At 48.5% G+C, this 13,448-nt stretch overlaps 1 protein-coding gene across 2 annotated transcripts; it reads left to right on the forward strand.

Annotated features, from left to right (window-relative positions):
• The first annotated feature begins 83 nt into the window (after positions 1 to 83).
• On the forward strand, positions 84 to 13,183 carry Tmem127 (transmembrane protein 127). Of its 2 annotated transcripts, XM_032904155.1 has the most exons (4): positions 85 to 237; positions 632 to 949; positions 8,347 to 8,511; positions 9,436 to 13,183. In XM_032904155.1, the coding sequence occupies exons 2-4, from the start codon at positions 706 to 708 to the stop codon at positions 9,741 to 9,743; spliced, it is 717 nt and encodes a 238-aa protein (XP_032760046.1). In that variant the 5' UTR covers positions 85 to 237; positions 632 to 705; the 3' UTR covers positions 9,744 to 13,183. The 2 variants fall into 2 exon arrangements, with proteins under 2 accessions (XP_032760047.1, XP_032760046.1); XM_032904156.1 differs by lacking the exon at positions 632 to 949 and having other exon boundaries at positions 84 to 237.
• The last annotated feature ends 265 nt before the right edge of the window (positions 13,184 to 13,448 follow it).

Consider the following 13,448-nt stretch of genomic DNA (forward strand, 5'->3'; position numbering starts at 1 on the left):
ATGCTCTGCGCTAGAACAGGCGGCGCGCGCACACAGTGACGCGACGGGTGGGGGGCAGGGCGGAGGGCCGGAGAAGGAGGAGGCGGGGGTGGGTGGGGTTGGAGGAAGCCGGAAGTGCATCGGCCAGGGTCCGTCTGGGCGTTGCGGGATTGGGGCCTGGGATCGCTTGGCCCCGGCAGCTAAGAAGCCTGTGACCGGGCGAAGCGGCGCCATCCCAGCCCTGAGGCCTGCTGACCGGTGAGGAGCAGGGACTAGAGTAGGGAGGGTTACTGTGGCTTAGGACGCACTTCAAAGTGCGGACTCCTGATCTTGGCGGCCCAGCCGCACCCTCCGCCCCTCAGCACCCCTCTCTCTAATAACCCGGGTCCAAGTCTCCTCCGGTCCCCTTACCAGTAGCCGACCCCCCAGTACCTCCGCCCGTTCATCCTGGCATGTCCACAGCCTATCTAGTCCCCTGCTGTCTCCGATCCCTGATCCAGCACCCCTCATCCAGAGCCCTTGGTCCCCGCCCCCCGAATTCCCGCAGTCCTTTGGTCCGTGCTCAGCCCTGGGTCCCACCCCGCAGTCTCTGGTGCCGGCCCTGACAGCTCCCGGCCACTCGCCCATTGCATTGCTCTCCACCCGGGTACAGACAGGCTCTGCGTTCCCCGCTGAGGTCGGCGGCCACTACCAGCGACCGCAGAGCTACAGCGGGCAGCCCCGGGCATGTATGCCCCTGGAGGCGCCGGGCTGCCGGGAGGGCGCCGGCGGAGAAGCCCGGGAAGCAGCGCTCTTCCTAAGCAGCCGGAGCGGAGCCTGGCTTCGGCCCTGCCTGGCGCCCTGTCCATCACAGCGCTGTGCACTGCCCTCGCGGAGCCCGCTTGGTTGCACATCCATGGAGGCACCTGTTCCCGCCAGGAGCTGGGGGTCTCAGACGTGCTGGGCTATGTGCACCCGGATCTGCTTAAAGGTGAGAGCACTGAGCTCTTGCTCTCCTGGCTTGAGGGGTGGTGCAGAAAAGATACGGGGCTGGCTGAAGTATATAGATAACCAGAAGGGCAGTCATTTGTCAAAGGAAACAGCCCCATTCTTGCTTGGTGTTCATGCCCACCAGGTGGCTCTGTTTGGGGGTCTAGCCCCTAATTAATTTTGATGTTATTCATCCAAGCACCTACTCCTCACTGTCGTGCTAATCCAGACTGCTGCTATTTTAGGATTCTCCCAGAGGAAGGTAGAAGAAAAAAGGGTGTTTGTCAGGTATCACAGTTAGCTGCCCCCTCTAATAGACATGTGAGATGCAGAAAAGTTGTTTGGGGCAGCTTGATTGATGGAGAAATCAGAATTGTTAATGTGACTAATTGTAAAAGACATTTTAGTATTCTATGATAATTGGACTTACAATAGAGGAGACTTGTGGCATTCCAGGTCATCAGATGTCAGTTCTATTAACACCCTCGACAGTTGGAATTTGGTTTTCCATGCCTTTCTAGGTATGCCTGAATAAAATGGTTGTTTTATTCATCAGCGGATTTCCCAGACCAGCAGGCAGAAGAAAGCATCTGATCTGTTTATTGGATGAAATAGGAGTCCAGAGCTTAGAAGAGGGCCTAACTCAGAAGCCTCAGCTTCTCCTCAGTTTCTAGGAGTGAGGAGAAAGGCTGTGCAGTGAAATGTACTTCCTAATTTTTAACCTAAAAGTGGTCAGTGGGACCCAAGTCCTTTGAACTAATCTCAAAAGTCCTCACCTTTCTTTGACATTCTTTAGTTTTAATACATTCCTGTTAGATATGTGCAAGGTCTCTCATGAAGGGCTCAGGCCCTAGGATTTGGTGAAAAGGTTAGTGCATTGAAATAACCCTAATGTAAGTCTAGGCTAAGAAGCCTTATCTTGTATTGTCTTTCTAGGTGAGTTCTTGTACAATTTGCTTCTCTTTGTATATTTGCACATTCAGGGCTTTAGGATGATTTCTATGGAGAACGGGATAAAGGCTTCTGGTTTGAGATATTGTTTACCTTCTTCCTGAGTTTGGCCCTTTATGACCATGATTATACACTGGATGGAGGTCTTCTTTAGCATATATCTGATGGCACAAAGGCTGTGGAGTTTGAATCTGGATGCCTTTCCATTTCTTTGCGTTCTTCACTCAGGCCTTTTGTATTTGATTCCATGGTGTTTCCGTTTCAGGAGCTGAGTGTCACACACAAACTGGGAGAGTTTATGATGATTGTCCTTTGCAGGTCATCCCTGGAATGGGAGGTCATAGTATTCGAGCGGTGGGGAGAGAGGCAGTCTGATCTTTCATCCTTGTTTCAGAGATCCAGAAAGAGAAGAGAATCGAGTTCTCCATGCTTGCCCTGCATGGTGGCATCACCGATACTGCCTCCCATCAGTTGATGCCAGAACAAAGTGGCGCTGTCTCCTTAATTGTGTTTATCTTTTGTTTTTCTTCATCGGTTGTAAAGAAGGCTATCACGATACTCTGCCTGGGTGTATGTTGCCATCAGAGGCATGTTAAAATACAATTAGTTCTTGTGCAAGTTTTTGTTTGTTCAAAGATATTTGCCCTTTCTAAGAAATTAATGAAACCAGATTTTTGTCCTTTTCAAACATGTTATCTTAGCCATTACATTGCATTTGCTACATGTTTTGATCTCTTTCTTAACCTGCGTGTAGTTTGCCTTCTCTGCCCATCTCCTTGGCCCATGTATGCCAGGATCACTTGGCTCCTGTCTATAAATAGGAGCATTGGCAGTGGGGCCTTGTGAGCCATTGCAGAAGGCAAGGAATCTGGTCCTTGGAGCTTCTCTTCTGCTGCTCTCTACCTCTGTGTTTTGGGGTGTCTAGTAGACCTTCAGGCATGTGGTATCCTGTGTGACTGCTGATTTTTAAGCCTATCAAATATCTACCGTGGGAGCCTGGAATAGTCCAGTCCCAGGAAGGAGTGGAGCTGTGCTGGGCAAATACAGACCCTCCGTCCCAGGACTCTGAGGCAGGTAACAGAAGGAGATGGGCTAGGAGACACCAATAAGCAATACCAGGCATGGAGCTAAGCTCACTTAATATTTGCCTTAATTTAATTCTTATTCACAAATGCTCAGGTTTAAGTAATCTACTCAGATTTACAGCCTATCCAAGTGGTGACTCTGAAGTCCACACTCTTATTACCACCATACCTAGTGCCTGCCCTGAACTTCTTTTCCTTTCTGTTAGAGCTATGTTTAATTTTCCATTTTCTGTTCTATTGGTTTTTGTTTTTTTAGGTAGGCTGTTTGTTTGTTTGTTTGCCAGTAGATAAAAGCATTTATCAGGGGTGAGGAAATGTACACATACAAGGCACACACACAAAAGGACCCTTTGTGAGGCACAGAGGGGATTTGGGAAGCCGAAGCTGCTCCGGTTGAGTTTCTATCACAAGCCCAGCCAGAGCTGTGCTTTTTAGCCCCCACACTATCTCAGGTATCAACATGGTGAACCCAAGGCTGAGCTACTCACCCTTGCCATGTGACCAAATCTGTGAATGCTTTAGCAAATGCCAGCTCAACAGATTCTGTTCTGAATTCTCTCACAGCTTCTCTGGGCTTAGGTCCAGAGAAAGCTTAGAAATACCCAGACTTTTGGTGTCAGGAACAGAGGCCCTGAAAGCCCTTTCTGCCTCTCTAGTGTGGCCAGCAAAGGGCACCCCCACCACCAGCTTCAGGAAGCAGTTTTGGAGAATGAGGAAGTTTGGGATTTAATGTCAAGTGACTCAAGGCTGCCAACAGCCACTGAAGAACCAAGGATCTTCCAGGGAGGGCCTGTGTACCTGATGGGTGGTGACAGATACTGCTGCCACCACCAGGCCCTTGGAGCTGTCCTCAGGTGGCTTGGCTAACACCACTGACATCTGTAACATGACCTATCTGGACACTAGAGTACCCTGTTGGTGGTCCATGTCAGGTTGCAGTGAGAGGGTGCCAAGCTGGGAGAAGGTGTTCAGAGAGACTGGGCAGTGGGGATTTCTCTAGTACAGTGGAGCCCTTTTGTGAAAGGAGGGGAGGGAGAACAGCAGGAAGCCCGTCTAAAACCACTTTAGCTTTGCTGCCTTTAGCACATATGGGTCAGGAGGAGGTCAACCACTGACAGGTAGACCGGAAGACACAGAGCATTCAAAACAAATCCAGCCCTGTGACTCACCAATGACCTTGGTCAAAGTCAGTTCCTTAGGATCTTATTACATAGCAGCTGCCTCCTTCTGTGATGACTAGAAGGGGTAGTCAAGCAGTGTTTACCAAAATAAACATGCCAGAACACAACTGGAGGGAAGACACAGCATACTGTGAAATGTAGTATACCAAACCACTGGTCAAATTTAAAGTCAAGCCCCAGCCCCACATGGCCTTTCTCTCTTCCACAATAAGTCGAATGTATCTACCTACCTAGCCTTCAGGGGCCTTTGTATCTCTAGAAGGCCTCTAAGGGAAAGGAGTGCTATTTGCCCTCCCTGCTGTACTGTTATTTTAAGAAGGGAAGCCAGAGAGACTTTAAGATTTCTCACCCTAGGAGATGCTCTTGATCAGGGCTAACTACCTGTATTCTGGTCTTACCTCATGCTAAGACACCCCTAACCCCTGCCACCATTCTCTGGGACATTTCACATTTGGCTTTCCTCTTTTTTTTTTTTAAAGATTTATTTTATTTATATAAGTACACTGTCACTGTCTTCAGACATACCAGAAGAGGGCATCAGATCCCATTACAGATGGTTGTGAGCCACCATGTGGTTGCTGGGAATTGAACTCAGGTCCTCTGGAAGAGCAGTCAGTGCTCTTAACCTCTGAGCCATCTCTCCAACCCCTTGGCTTTCCTCTTAAGGTAGTGGTTCTCAACCTGTGGTTCACAACCCCTTTGGGAGTCAACCAACTTTTTCATATGGGTTGCCTAAGACCATTGTAAAACACAGGGAATTAGTTATAAAGTAGCAACAAAGCAATTCTACAGTTGGGGTAATTACAACATGAGGAACTGTGTTAAGAGCTGCAATCGTTAGGAAGGGTGAGGACCACTATAGCTCTGTAGCAGAGAAGGGCAGTTGAAACAAACATGCTTGAATCTGGTGTCAGAAGCTCTTCCTCTGTGCTAGAGTCACCCTAGTGAGGCTGGACTAGCCCCAGCCCCACATGCCCTTCTCTCTCCCACAGTAAGTCACACATACCTACCTATCTAGCCTTTGGAAGCTTTTGTGTCTCTGGCTGGCTGGACTCAGATGCACTTGGTGCTGCAGAGGTTTACACAGCAGATGAAGCCAGTTTTCTCTTAAGTCCCTGCATGAGGACTGCTCATCATCAGTGATTCACACTTTTCATGCTTTGTTCTTGTTGCTGCTGCTCCTGCTGCTGCTGGAGTGGGTTTGAGTCCTTACACTATTTTTCTCTGAGCTCAGCAGCTGCTGTCTTGGACAGCATTTATACTATTCATCTGACCCTTCTTTTCAATATACCTCCTTAGAGTTTGATTGATTGTTTCCATCAAGGAAATAACAAAGGCTGCCAGTGAGTGCTTAGCGGTTTCCAAGCAGCACAGTGCAGTGACTGGGGGTCATTGTGTGATCTGGAGGAAGTCATTTAACCTTCTGGAGCCTCTGACTCCTCATTTGAGCTATATGATGCAGTGTCTGGGGGTCACTGTGTGGCCTGAAGGAAGTTACTTCATCTTCTGAAGCCTCTGACTCCTTATTTGCAGAGTCACATGATTTCCAGGGTGGCAGTCAGGCTTAGCAAAGATAACGCTTGGCTATCTGTGTGCACAGGCTCCTGTACCTTCAGCCATGTTTGCATTTGGGAAGAGCAATCGAACGGGTGTCTTTCTTGAAGCTTTCTATCACGTGCATATCTTATTTAGTAAAATAAAAGTTTTAAAATTGAAAAGCACATAGGCACGGATATATCAGGTGCATATTTTCAAGGATAATAAAAAGAACATCTTGTATCCAACCATTATCAAAACCCAGTATCTTTGAAATGTCTTGTGTCCCCTTCTTTACACAGTGCCTGGCCTACACTGAGTGAACTGCTGCAAAGCAGCCTGTGATGTCAGTCCTTACACCCTGCCTACGGCAGGGATTCTTGGTGGCACTAGAACACTTCATTCTGCCACGGCATACCCACATGCCATGCAGACCCCCAAAAGAACTGGTCCAGTTTTCAATAATGTTCAAATCAGAACCAGGAATCAGCCGTTCATTCTTCAAGCCTTTCTTCCTAGGTCCCTTCAGAATCCCCCTATGTGTGAAGTAGGCAGTGCTGGATGCAATGAGGGTTGATGCTGGCTTCTGGCAGAACTCATAGACAGGCAAGCTCGATGGCAGTAGGTAATCACCCAAGCTAGATGTTGGTCCCAAACACATGCAGTTAAGATCATGACTGATGGCTTTGAAGGCAGCCAGATGGAGCAGCCATCTGAGTCTTGTCTGGGCCCAGCCAGCATCTACCTGGAAAATTCTGAGGCCAAGGCTGTATACACATATCAGTCACAAAATGCTTGGTATCTCCTACAGCCCAAGATCCTATGGTGGCCTGCATCTGCTGGAGTCAGCCTTTTTTGTTGGCAGTGGGTCTACCACTTAGCTCCTCGGTCTTTCTTCCATCTGTCTACATTCTTGTGGTGTTTGGTACTGGTGTTTCTTGGAACTGGAGACATGGACTACTGGTATGGGGAATTTCTCAGCTTCCAGACCTCTAGGAGCCTGGTACATGATTGCAGCGGCACCTTGGTGATCGAGGTGTGCACTAGAAATTGAAGATTGTTATTTTCAGATTCTGAATTTGACATTAAAGCTCAAGAAAGGAGTCTGTAGCCTGTAAGTTTAACCAGCTCAAAGGAAAACACTTGGCAATAAAACACACCCTGCCTTTGGCTCCTTTTTGTATCAGCCTTTATTCTCTTTATACTTGGGAGGCCATCATAATTTGCATACCTTTCAAAGGAGACTGACAGTATTATTTAATTGAAGAAAAAATTTTAGAAAGGTATTTAAATACTGCAAAGAAGTACAAGTTGTTCTGTTTTGGTGCATGTTTGTCACTCTGGGGACTCCTGAATGCTGTCTCTCCTGTTTTAGCACTTTTCCTTGGTTTACCTCCCTATTTTGGTAGCATATGCATGCTGTCATTTCTGAATCTTGGGGTATGACTTCCTAACTTTTCCATTGCTGGCTTGCATTTCAGCTGTCTAGTACTAACCGAGTCTACTCTCCCTTTTTTGTGGAGGTGCTTCTGGGAGTGGGCTGGCCTGATTTGTGAGTAAAAGAAACTGGCCTTGAACTCCTGAACCTCCTGGCAACACCTCCCAAGTACTACAGTTGCAAGGGTGAGCCCCTGGCCAGCTCAGCAGCATGTATTCACATCCTTGTTCACCACTGTCTATTTCCAGAACCTTTTCATGATCCCAAGCTGAAAATTCAAAATTCAGTAACACACTGCCTCCCCTTCTCCAGCTCCTGGCAGTCATCATCTCTGTGTCAGTGACTCTGCCTTCTTGGCATCTCTTGAACATAATCATATAATCTTTGGCCTTCTGGGTTTGACTTAACTTACTTCACTACCTCAGTGTCTCCAAGTTCAGTGTCTGTTTTGGAATGAAAAGGAAGAAATGAGTGAGTAAGCGGAGGATGAGCATTTACTGACCTCTGGCCTTGCTCTCTGTGGCTGTTTCAGCTCAGAAATCAGTGGCCTTTCCCATCTGGCCCAAAGCATTCTTTAGCAAAATAGCTTAATGTGCCAGCTTAATTAATTGTCAGGATTTTGAAAAATGATTTGAAACTAGGTCTGGTAACACACACCTGTACTTCTAGTACTCAGGAGGCTGAGGTAAAGAGTTTGAAGCCAGCCTGGGCTACACAATGAGACTCTCAAAAGCAAAAGGGGTGTGGGATTGGGCACTCTCAGTCTGTAGAGTGCCTAACATACAGGAAGTCCTTTGGTTGGTGCCATAAAATTACGTATGACGGTACATGCCTATAATTCTAGCCCTGTAGAGGTGGAGACAGGAAGGTCACAAGTTCAAGGTCATCTTCCATCTCTGCTCAGCAAGTTTGAGGTTAGCCTGGGATACATGAGATCCTGTCTCACAAAGAAATTAAAACCAAAGAACATGACAAGTGCAATGAAACACGGCCAGCCTAGACTAGTCTTCTTGGAAAGGGACTTGAGGTGTACAGATAACTCCAGTTTGCAGCAGGGAAGTCCCTTAAAGCTGGTGGCAGGAGCGCATACAGAACCCTGGAGGGCTGTCTCCCAGAGACCCTGGCGGAGGGGAACTGAGTTCCTTTCAGGTACACTGCTTGCCTCAGTGTGTTTCTTAGGGATGAAGCCACCATTCTCTGTCCACAGATTTCTGCATGAACCCCCAAACAGTGCTTCTCCTGAGGGTCATCGCTGCCTTCTGCTTCTTGGGTATCCTGTGTAGTCTCTCTGCATTCCTGTTGGATGTCTTTGGGCCCAAGCATCCAGCTCTGAAGATTACTCGTCGCTATGCCTTCGCTCACATCCTCACTGGTAAGCCCAGGGTCTATTCACATGGGAGAGGACCTGCCCTGCAGTGCAGTGGTACGTGGGACTGTCTCTCTGTGGAAAGGTTGTGTGATAAGCTTTAGGTTTTCAGGGCCTGGAGGGCCTTACTGTCAGTGTCTGTCATTTGTGAGTAATTTGCCCAGTATTAGAGGGAATGTTAGAACTGCACAGGAATCTCATGACTTTCTAAAATGACAATTTAAGTTCATAGACATCCAGGGCTTGATGCAATCCTGGAAGGAGTTGGGCTGTCTTGCCTGGAGTAGGCCAGCAGAGTATGCTTGGTGTGCATAGTCTGTTTCTCCCCATCTCCTTGTCCAGCTTGCTTCCTCTGCTGTGTCCAGCCACTTTCCTCACCTAGGTCTGGGTTGATGTGTTGATTTGGCTTTTGATAGTGATTGACTTCAGCCCCAGCTCAATTTCTAAAACTTCATGATCTTGTCTGTTCCTTCTCAGTGCCCAGAACCATCCAGTAGCCTTATTATCTAGTTGTATTCTTTCTTTTCCTCTTTTCCTTTTTTGGGTCCATGGGGTGGTGCTGGGGATTGACCCAGGGCCTTATGTATGTTAAGCAAGCTGTCTGCCGTTGAACTGTAATTCTTTTTTTTATTTTTTCTTTTCTTTTCTTTTTTTTCAGAGCTGGGGACCAAACCCAGGGCCTTGCGCTTGCTAGGCAAGCGCTCTACCACTGAGCTAAATCCCCAACCCCTGAACTGTAATTCTTAATCTAGACCCAATCTACTCAGGATGGGTCAGATAACTATCCACAGCCCCAAGGCAAGAGTGAAATAGCCAAAAAAGTTCTTAGGGCCTTGGCTGGACAAGCTGAGCTCAGGGTGAGGGGTTGTGATTACCTCCTTAAGCATCCTATCTGCTGACCCTCTTTTGTTCTCTTCCTCTGTCTCCCAGTCCTACAGTGTGCTACGGTCATTGGCTTTTCCTACTGGGCTTCTGAGCTCATCCTGGCCCAGCAGCAACAGCATAAGAAGTACCACGGCTCCCAAGTCTATGTCACCTTTGCCGTTAGCTTCTACCTGGTGGCAGGAGCTGGCGGAGCCTCAATCCTGGCTACTGCAGCCAACCTCCTGCGCCACTATCCAACAGAGGAAGAAGAACAAGCACTGGAGCTGCTATCTGAGATGGAGGAGAATGACCCCTACCCAGCAGAGTATGAGGTCATCAACCAATTCCAGCCACCCCCTGCCTACACACCATAATGCCAGCAGGGGCTCTCTTCCTCAGCAGCCCTTCCCCCCAGTGCCACAGCTCCTTTTATACCCAGAGGAGCCACTTCCCCCAGCAGGTCTCACCTGTAGGACCCTGACCATCTTCACCAAACCTTCTCCAGGAGACACTCTGCCTTTAGGCTTGTCCATTTGTCCCTGCAGAGCTGGGACTCTGATTTTATATAATGTACTCTTTCTCTCCCAGCACCCTCTGCTCCTTTCCTATTCACTAGCTCCCTCCAACCAGGGATGGTCAGATAAGTTTCCTCTCCTTGGATTGCTGCTGGTAGTGGCCAGTTCCTGAGAGAGGTACCAACAGAGCACAAGGGGAAGGGACTGTGCCATGCAGGTTCACTTTGCCAGGCCCAGCATTTGTGCCACTTGTGTATCTCTGGGCTGACCCCTCTTTTCTTCTAGAGTGCCCAGGCCCAGCCATCCACGTTGTGGATTCTCTGCACTTTAGTCTCCAGGCCACTCCTCATGTGTGTTCTGGTTTTCTGGAGAGAAGGAATCACTGCTGGGGAGCAATACAACTGTTCTCCTGCTCGGCCCTGGCTTCCTGTGGTTAGAACCAGGCAAGGAAGCAGAACCAGACAAGAGACTGACTCTATTGAGGACCCCAGTGAAGGGGGCTGAGTGCCCTAGCCCCTTCACCTTTTAATGTGAGTGGTTTTGAAAGGAGAAAAACAAAACCAAGCAATAGCAGCCATACTCTCTTTCTAAAACAGGGATAAAGCTGCTGTTGTTCAGAAATGTAGCCCATCCTTTATGGCTCTGCAATATTTTGGACCATAGCTCCCTCTGAGCCTATAGTCACGCCTCCCAGTCTCCAACAGAATGCAGGCTTTCTGTCCTGGCTCCTTCTTCCAGGCAGCTGTGGCTCCCTGGGGCCTTTCTGCGGAACTAGGGCCACATGGCCCCCACGGGGCTGAGAACTATGGCCTGGCTGGCTGGCCAGCGTGGTGCTCCTCAGAACTGTGGCACTGAGATGTAACCTGGCCTCAGTTCAGGGACAGGGGCCAAGTAGGGCAGGACCCTCCAATCTCCACACAGGTATTCCACCCAGAGGCCCAATAGGTTGCTGTCAGGACCCTGTCAGATGTGCAGGCCTGGCTGTAGCCTTCAGAGTCAATGTGGCCCTAGACTGTGACTTGGGGCTACAGCTTGCTGCATGCCCCTCTCCTGTTCTGGAATGTATGCTGGTCTTGTGGTGTGCTACTGGGCTGTTACTCTAGCTATTCTGTTTGCCTTGGGTCCAGTTTTTTTTTTTTGGGGGGGGGGGATGGGGGGTGTTTTTTTCCCCCTGGAGATCTGGGGCATAAGGTAGGTGAGACCTGAGAGGCCTGCAGCATGGATCCAGGTAGGCAAGCTGTTCTTGTTCAGTTATGAGCTTCTCTGGAGTAAGAGTCTAGTGCTAACTGAAGGGAAAATGAATCCCAATCTCCTACCACCCATAAGACAACAGACATTTTGAACAAGAATGGAGAATGAATACAGTTGTTGAACTGTGACTACAGGAAGACTGTCAACTCCCCATTCTTTGGCCAGAAAGAGTGGTGAATATGTGGACAAATGCCTATGCAGATGAAGACCAAGTGTGCCCATAAGAAAGCATCTGCTTGGAGTTCCCTGCTGTAATGCCAAAGTGTGCCCCAGGATGACTCTCCCATTCTTCAGACCCCTCTCTGAGGCAAGAAAGGCTGCCAGGTGATGCCTGAGCACAGAATCAAGGGGCTAAGTTACGACTGCCTGTCTGATGTTCTGAGCTCGTCATAGACAGGCTTCTGATGTGTGTCCAGCTCTCTAACATGGCACCTGAGGGAGCAGGCCAGAAGTCCAGGCACCAAACATGCATGCCAAAGTGAATGAGGACTTGACCCTGGGGACCGTTCCTTGTGATTTGGAACCCACTTTTTACTAGCTTCCCGTTCCTCTGGCCTTTCTCTTTTCCCTGCCATTCTCGCACTGGTAGTTTGTCATATAGATTACTCTGGTTGTGTTTTTCTTTTCTAGGGAAAAAATTAAAAGGCAAAACAAAAACCAGGAACTACAAATGAGAATGCAAATGCCAGTGGCTGACTGTCATTTTTGTCACAATTTTCCAGATGTTTGTTCTCTTCCTCTCAGAGAAGCAGAAGGCATTCACTGATGAAGCTTGTAATATGAAGCAGAGTTAGGAGGGACTTGGCATGCGCCTGCAACACGCACAACATTTTGGTCCTTGGGAGCCTCCCATTCCTGACACCTTTCACAGAGGAAGTTCTCAAAGCCCACAGCTAGAAACAGTAGGTGGCTGTGCCCAAAATCTCAGTTCCAGACCTTGAGCTGCCTCTCTGCATGTCCTGATTAGCTGCAGAAGAGATGTTTCAGACCTCTACTGGTACTTACTGGGAGAAGCCTGAAAATAAAAATGACTCTGGGAGCAAGACCTGCGGTCACTCTCCAGGCAGTTGTTGGGTGAAACCTTGATGGCTAACCACACTTTTAGTTCATTCATTCTCAACCCACGCACTGGACCCAAAGTGTGAAAACATTTAGGGCTCTCTTTGGGAAGTGTTCCATTCCTAGCAGGATGCATGTCTTTCCTGGAAACTGATAATCTTCTCCTTATGTGTCCATTCACACATGTCTATGAAGGGTCCATTGGATTATGCACAAAACACTGAGCCCCATGAAAGAAATAGGAAGACTGATAGGACCCTCTCTCCTAGGACTTACTTAGCCCAGGAGACAGACTCAGCCACAAGGAAACAGTGAAATGAGTAGTCTCCTGGACACGTTGGGAAAGCCCTATGCTAGAAATGGGAGGCTGGATCTAACCAGAATAATTACTAACATCTTCCAGGTGGGGAGCCTGGGTTGGTGTGGGAGAGCATTTCAGGGAGGGGCTGTTCCCTCTGAGGGAATGGCAGTAGTGGTCAGGATGTGGTGTGAAGTGGGATGGTGCAGACCCATCTAATGTTCCTCAAAGCAATGGGAAGCCATAGGAGGGCGCTAAAAGAAAAGGGGATCCAGTTTTATGGTGAGGTGGAGGGGCTGCTGATACTAAGAAAAGCACCCGAGAGTGTGAGAATTGGGGGGCAGGTATACATTGGAGGACCCTCAGGCCTGGTAAGAGGAGGAAAGAATGATCACAGCCAGGTGCTGGAGTAGGGAACCCAGGATCTCCATCCCTGTCATATGCACTAGAAGATGGGATCAGCCTTGTAACTCAAGCGTGCCTCAAAAGAGAGCTGTGTTGGGTAAGGGGACAGCAAAGACAAGCCTTTGAAAACACAAAGTGACTGATGTACCTAGAGGAAAGGCCGTTCTGTCTAGATTATTCTCACTCAGAGGTGCCTGTGCCCTGGGCCAGGACAGTATGGAATATAAAGTTCTGTGGGGAGACAAAAAAGAACTAATAAACTTTATATAGCCTTTGTTTTCAAATAGCCTGCAGTCTCTCTGTGCCTTTCTTGTGGGAGTGCCATTGTGATGGGCTCAGGCAGGACATACAGAGAAGATGACTCCAATCTGGATGAGTCTGCCTGAAATGAGACAAACTCTTTGGGGATATCAGTTCCTTATGAGCTGTGGGGGAAACACTTGACTTCATTAGTGGGGGAGAGGGCTCTTTCCTCAGGAGAAATTCATAGTAGACTGGCTTGTCCATTATACCAAAGGAGAAAACCCAGTGCCTGGTGAGGTGCTTTTTCC

The sequence above is a fragment of the Rattus rattus genome, chromosome 5 (genome assembly GCF_011064425.1).
Source record: "Rattus rattus isolate New Zealand chromosome 5, Rrattus_CSIRO_v1, whole genome shotgun sequence".
NCBI lineage: Eukaryota > Metazoa > Chordata > Mammalia > Rodentia > Muridae > Rattus > Rattus rattus.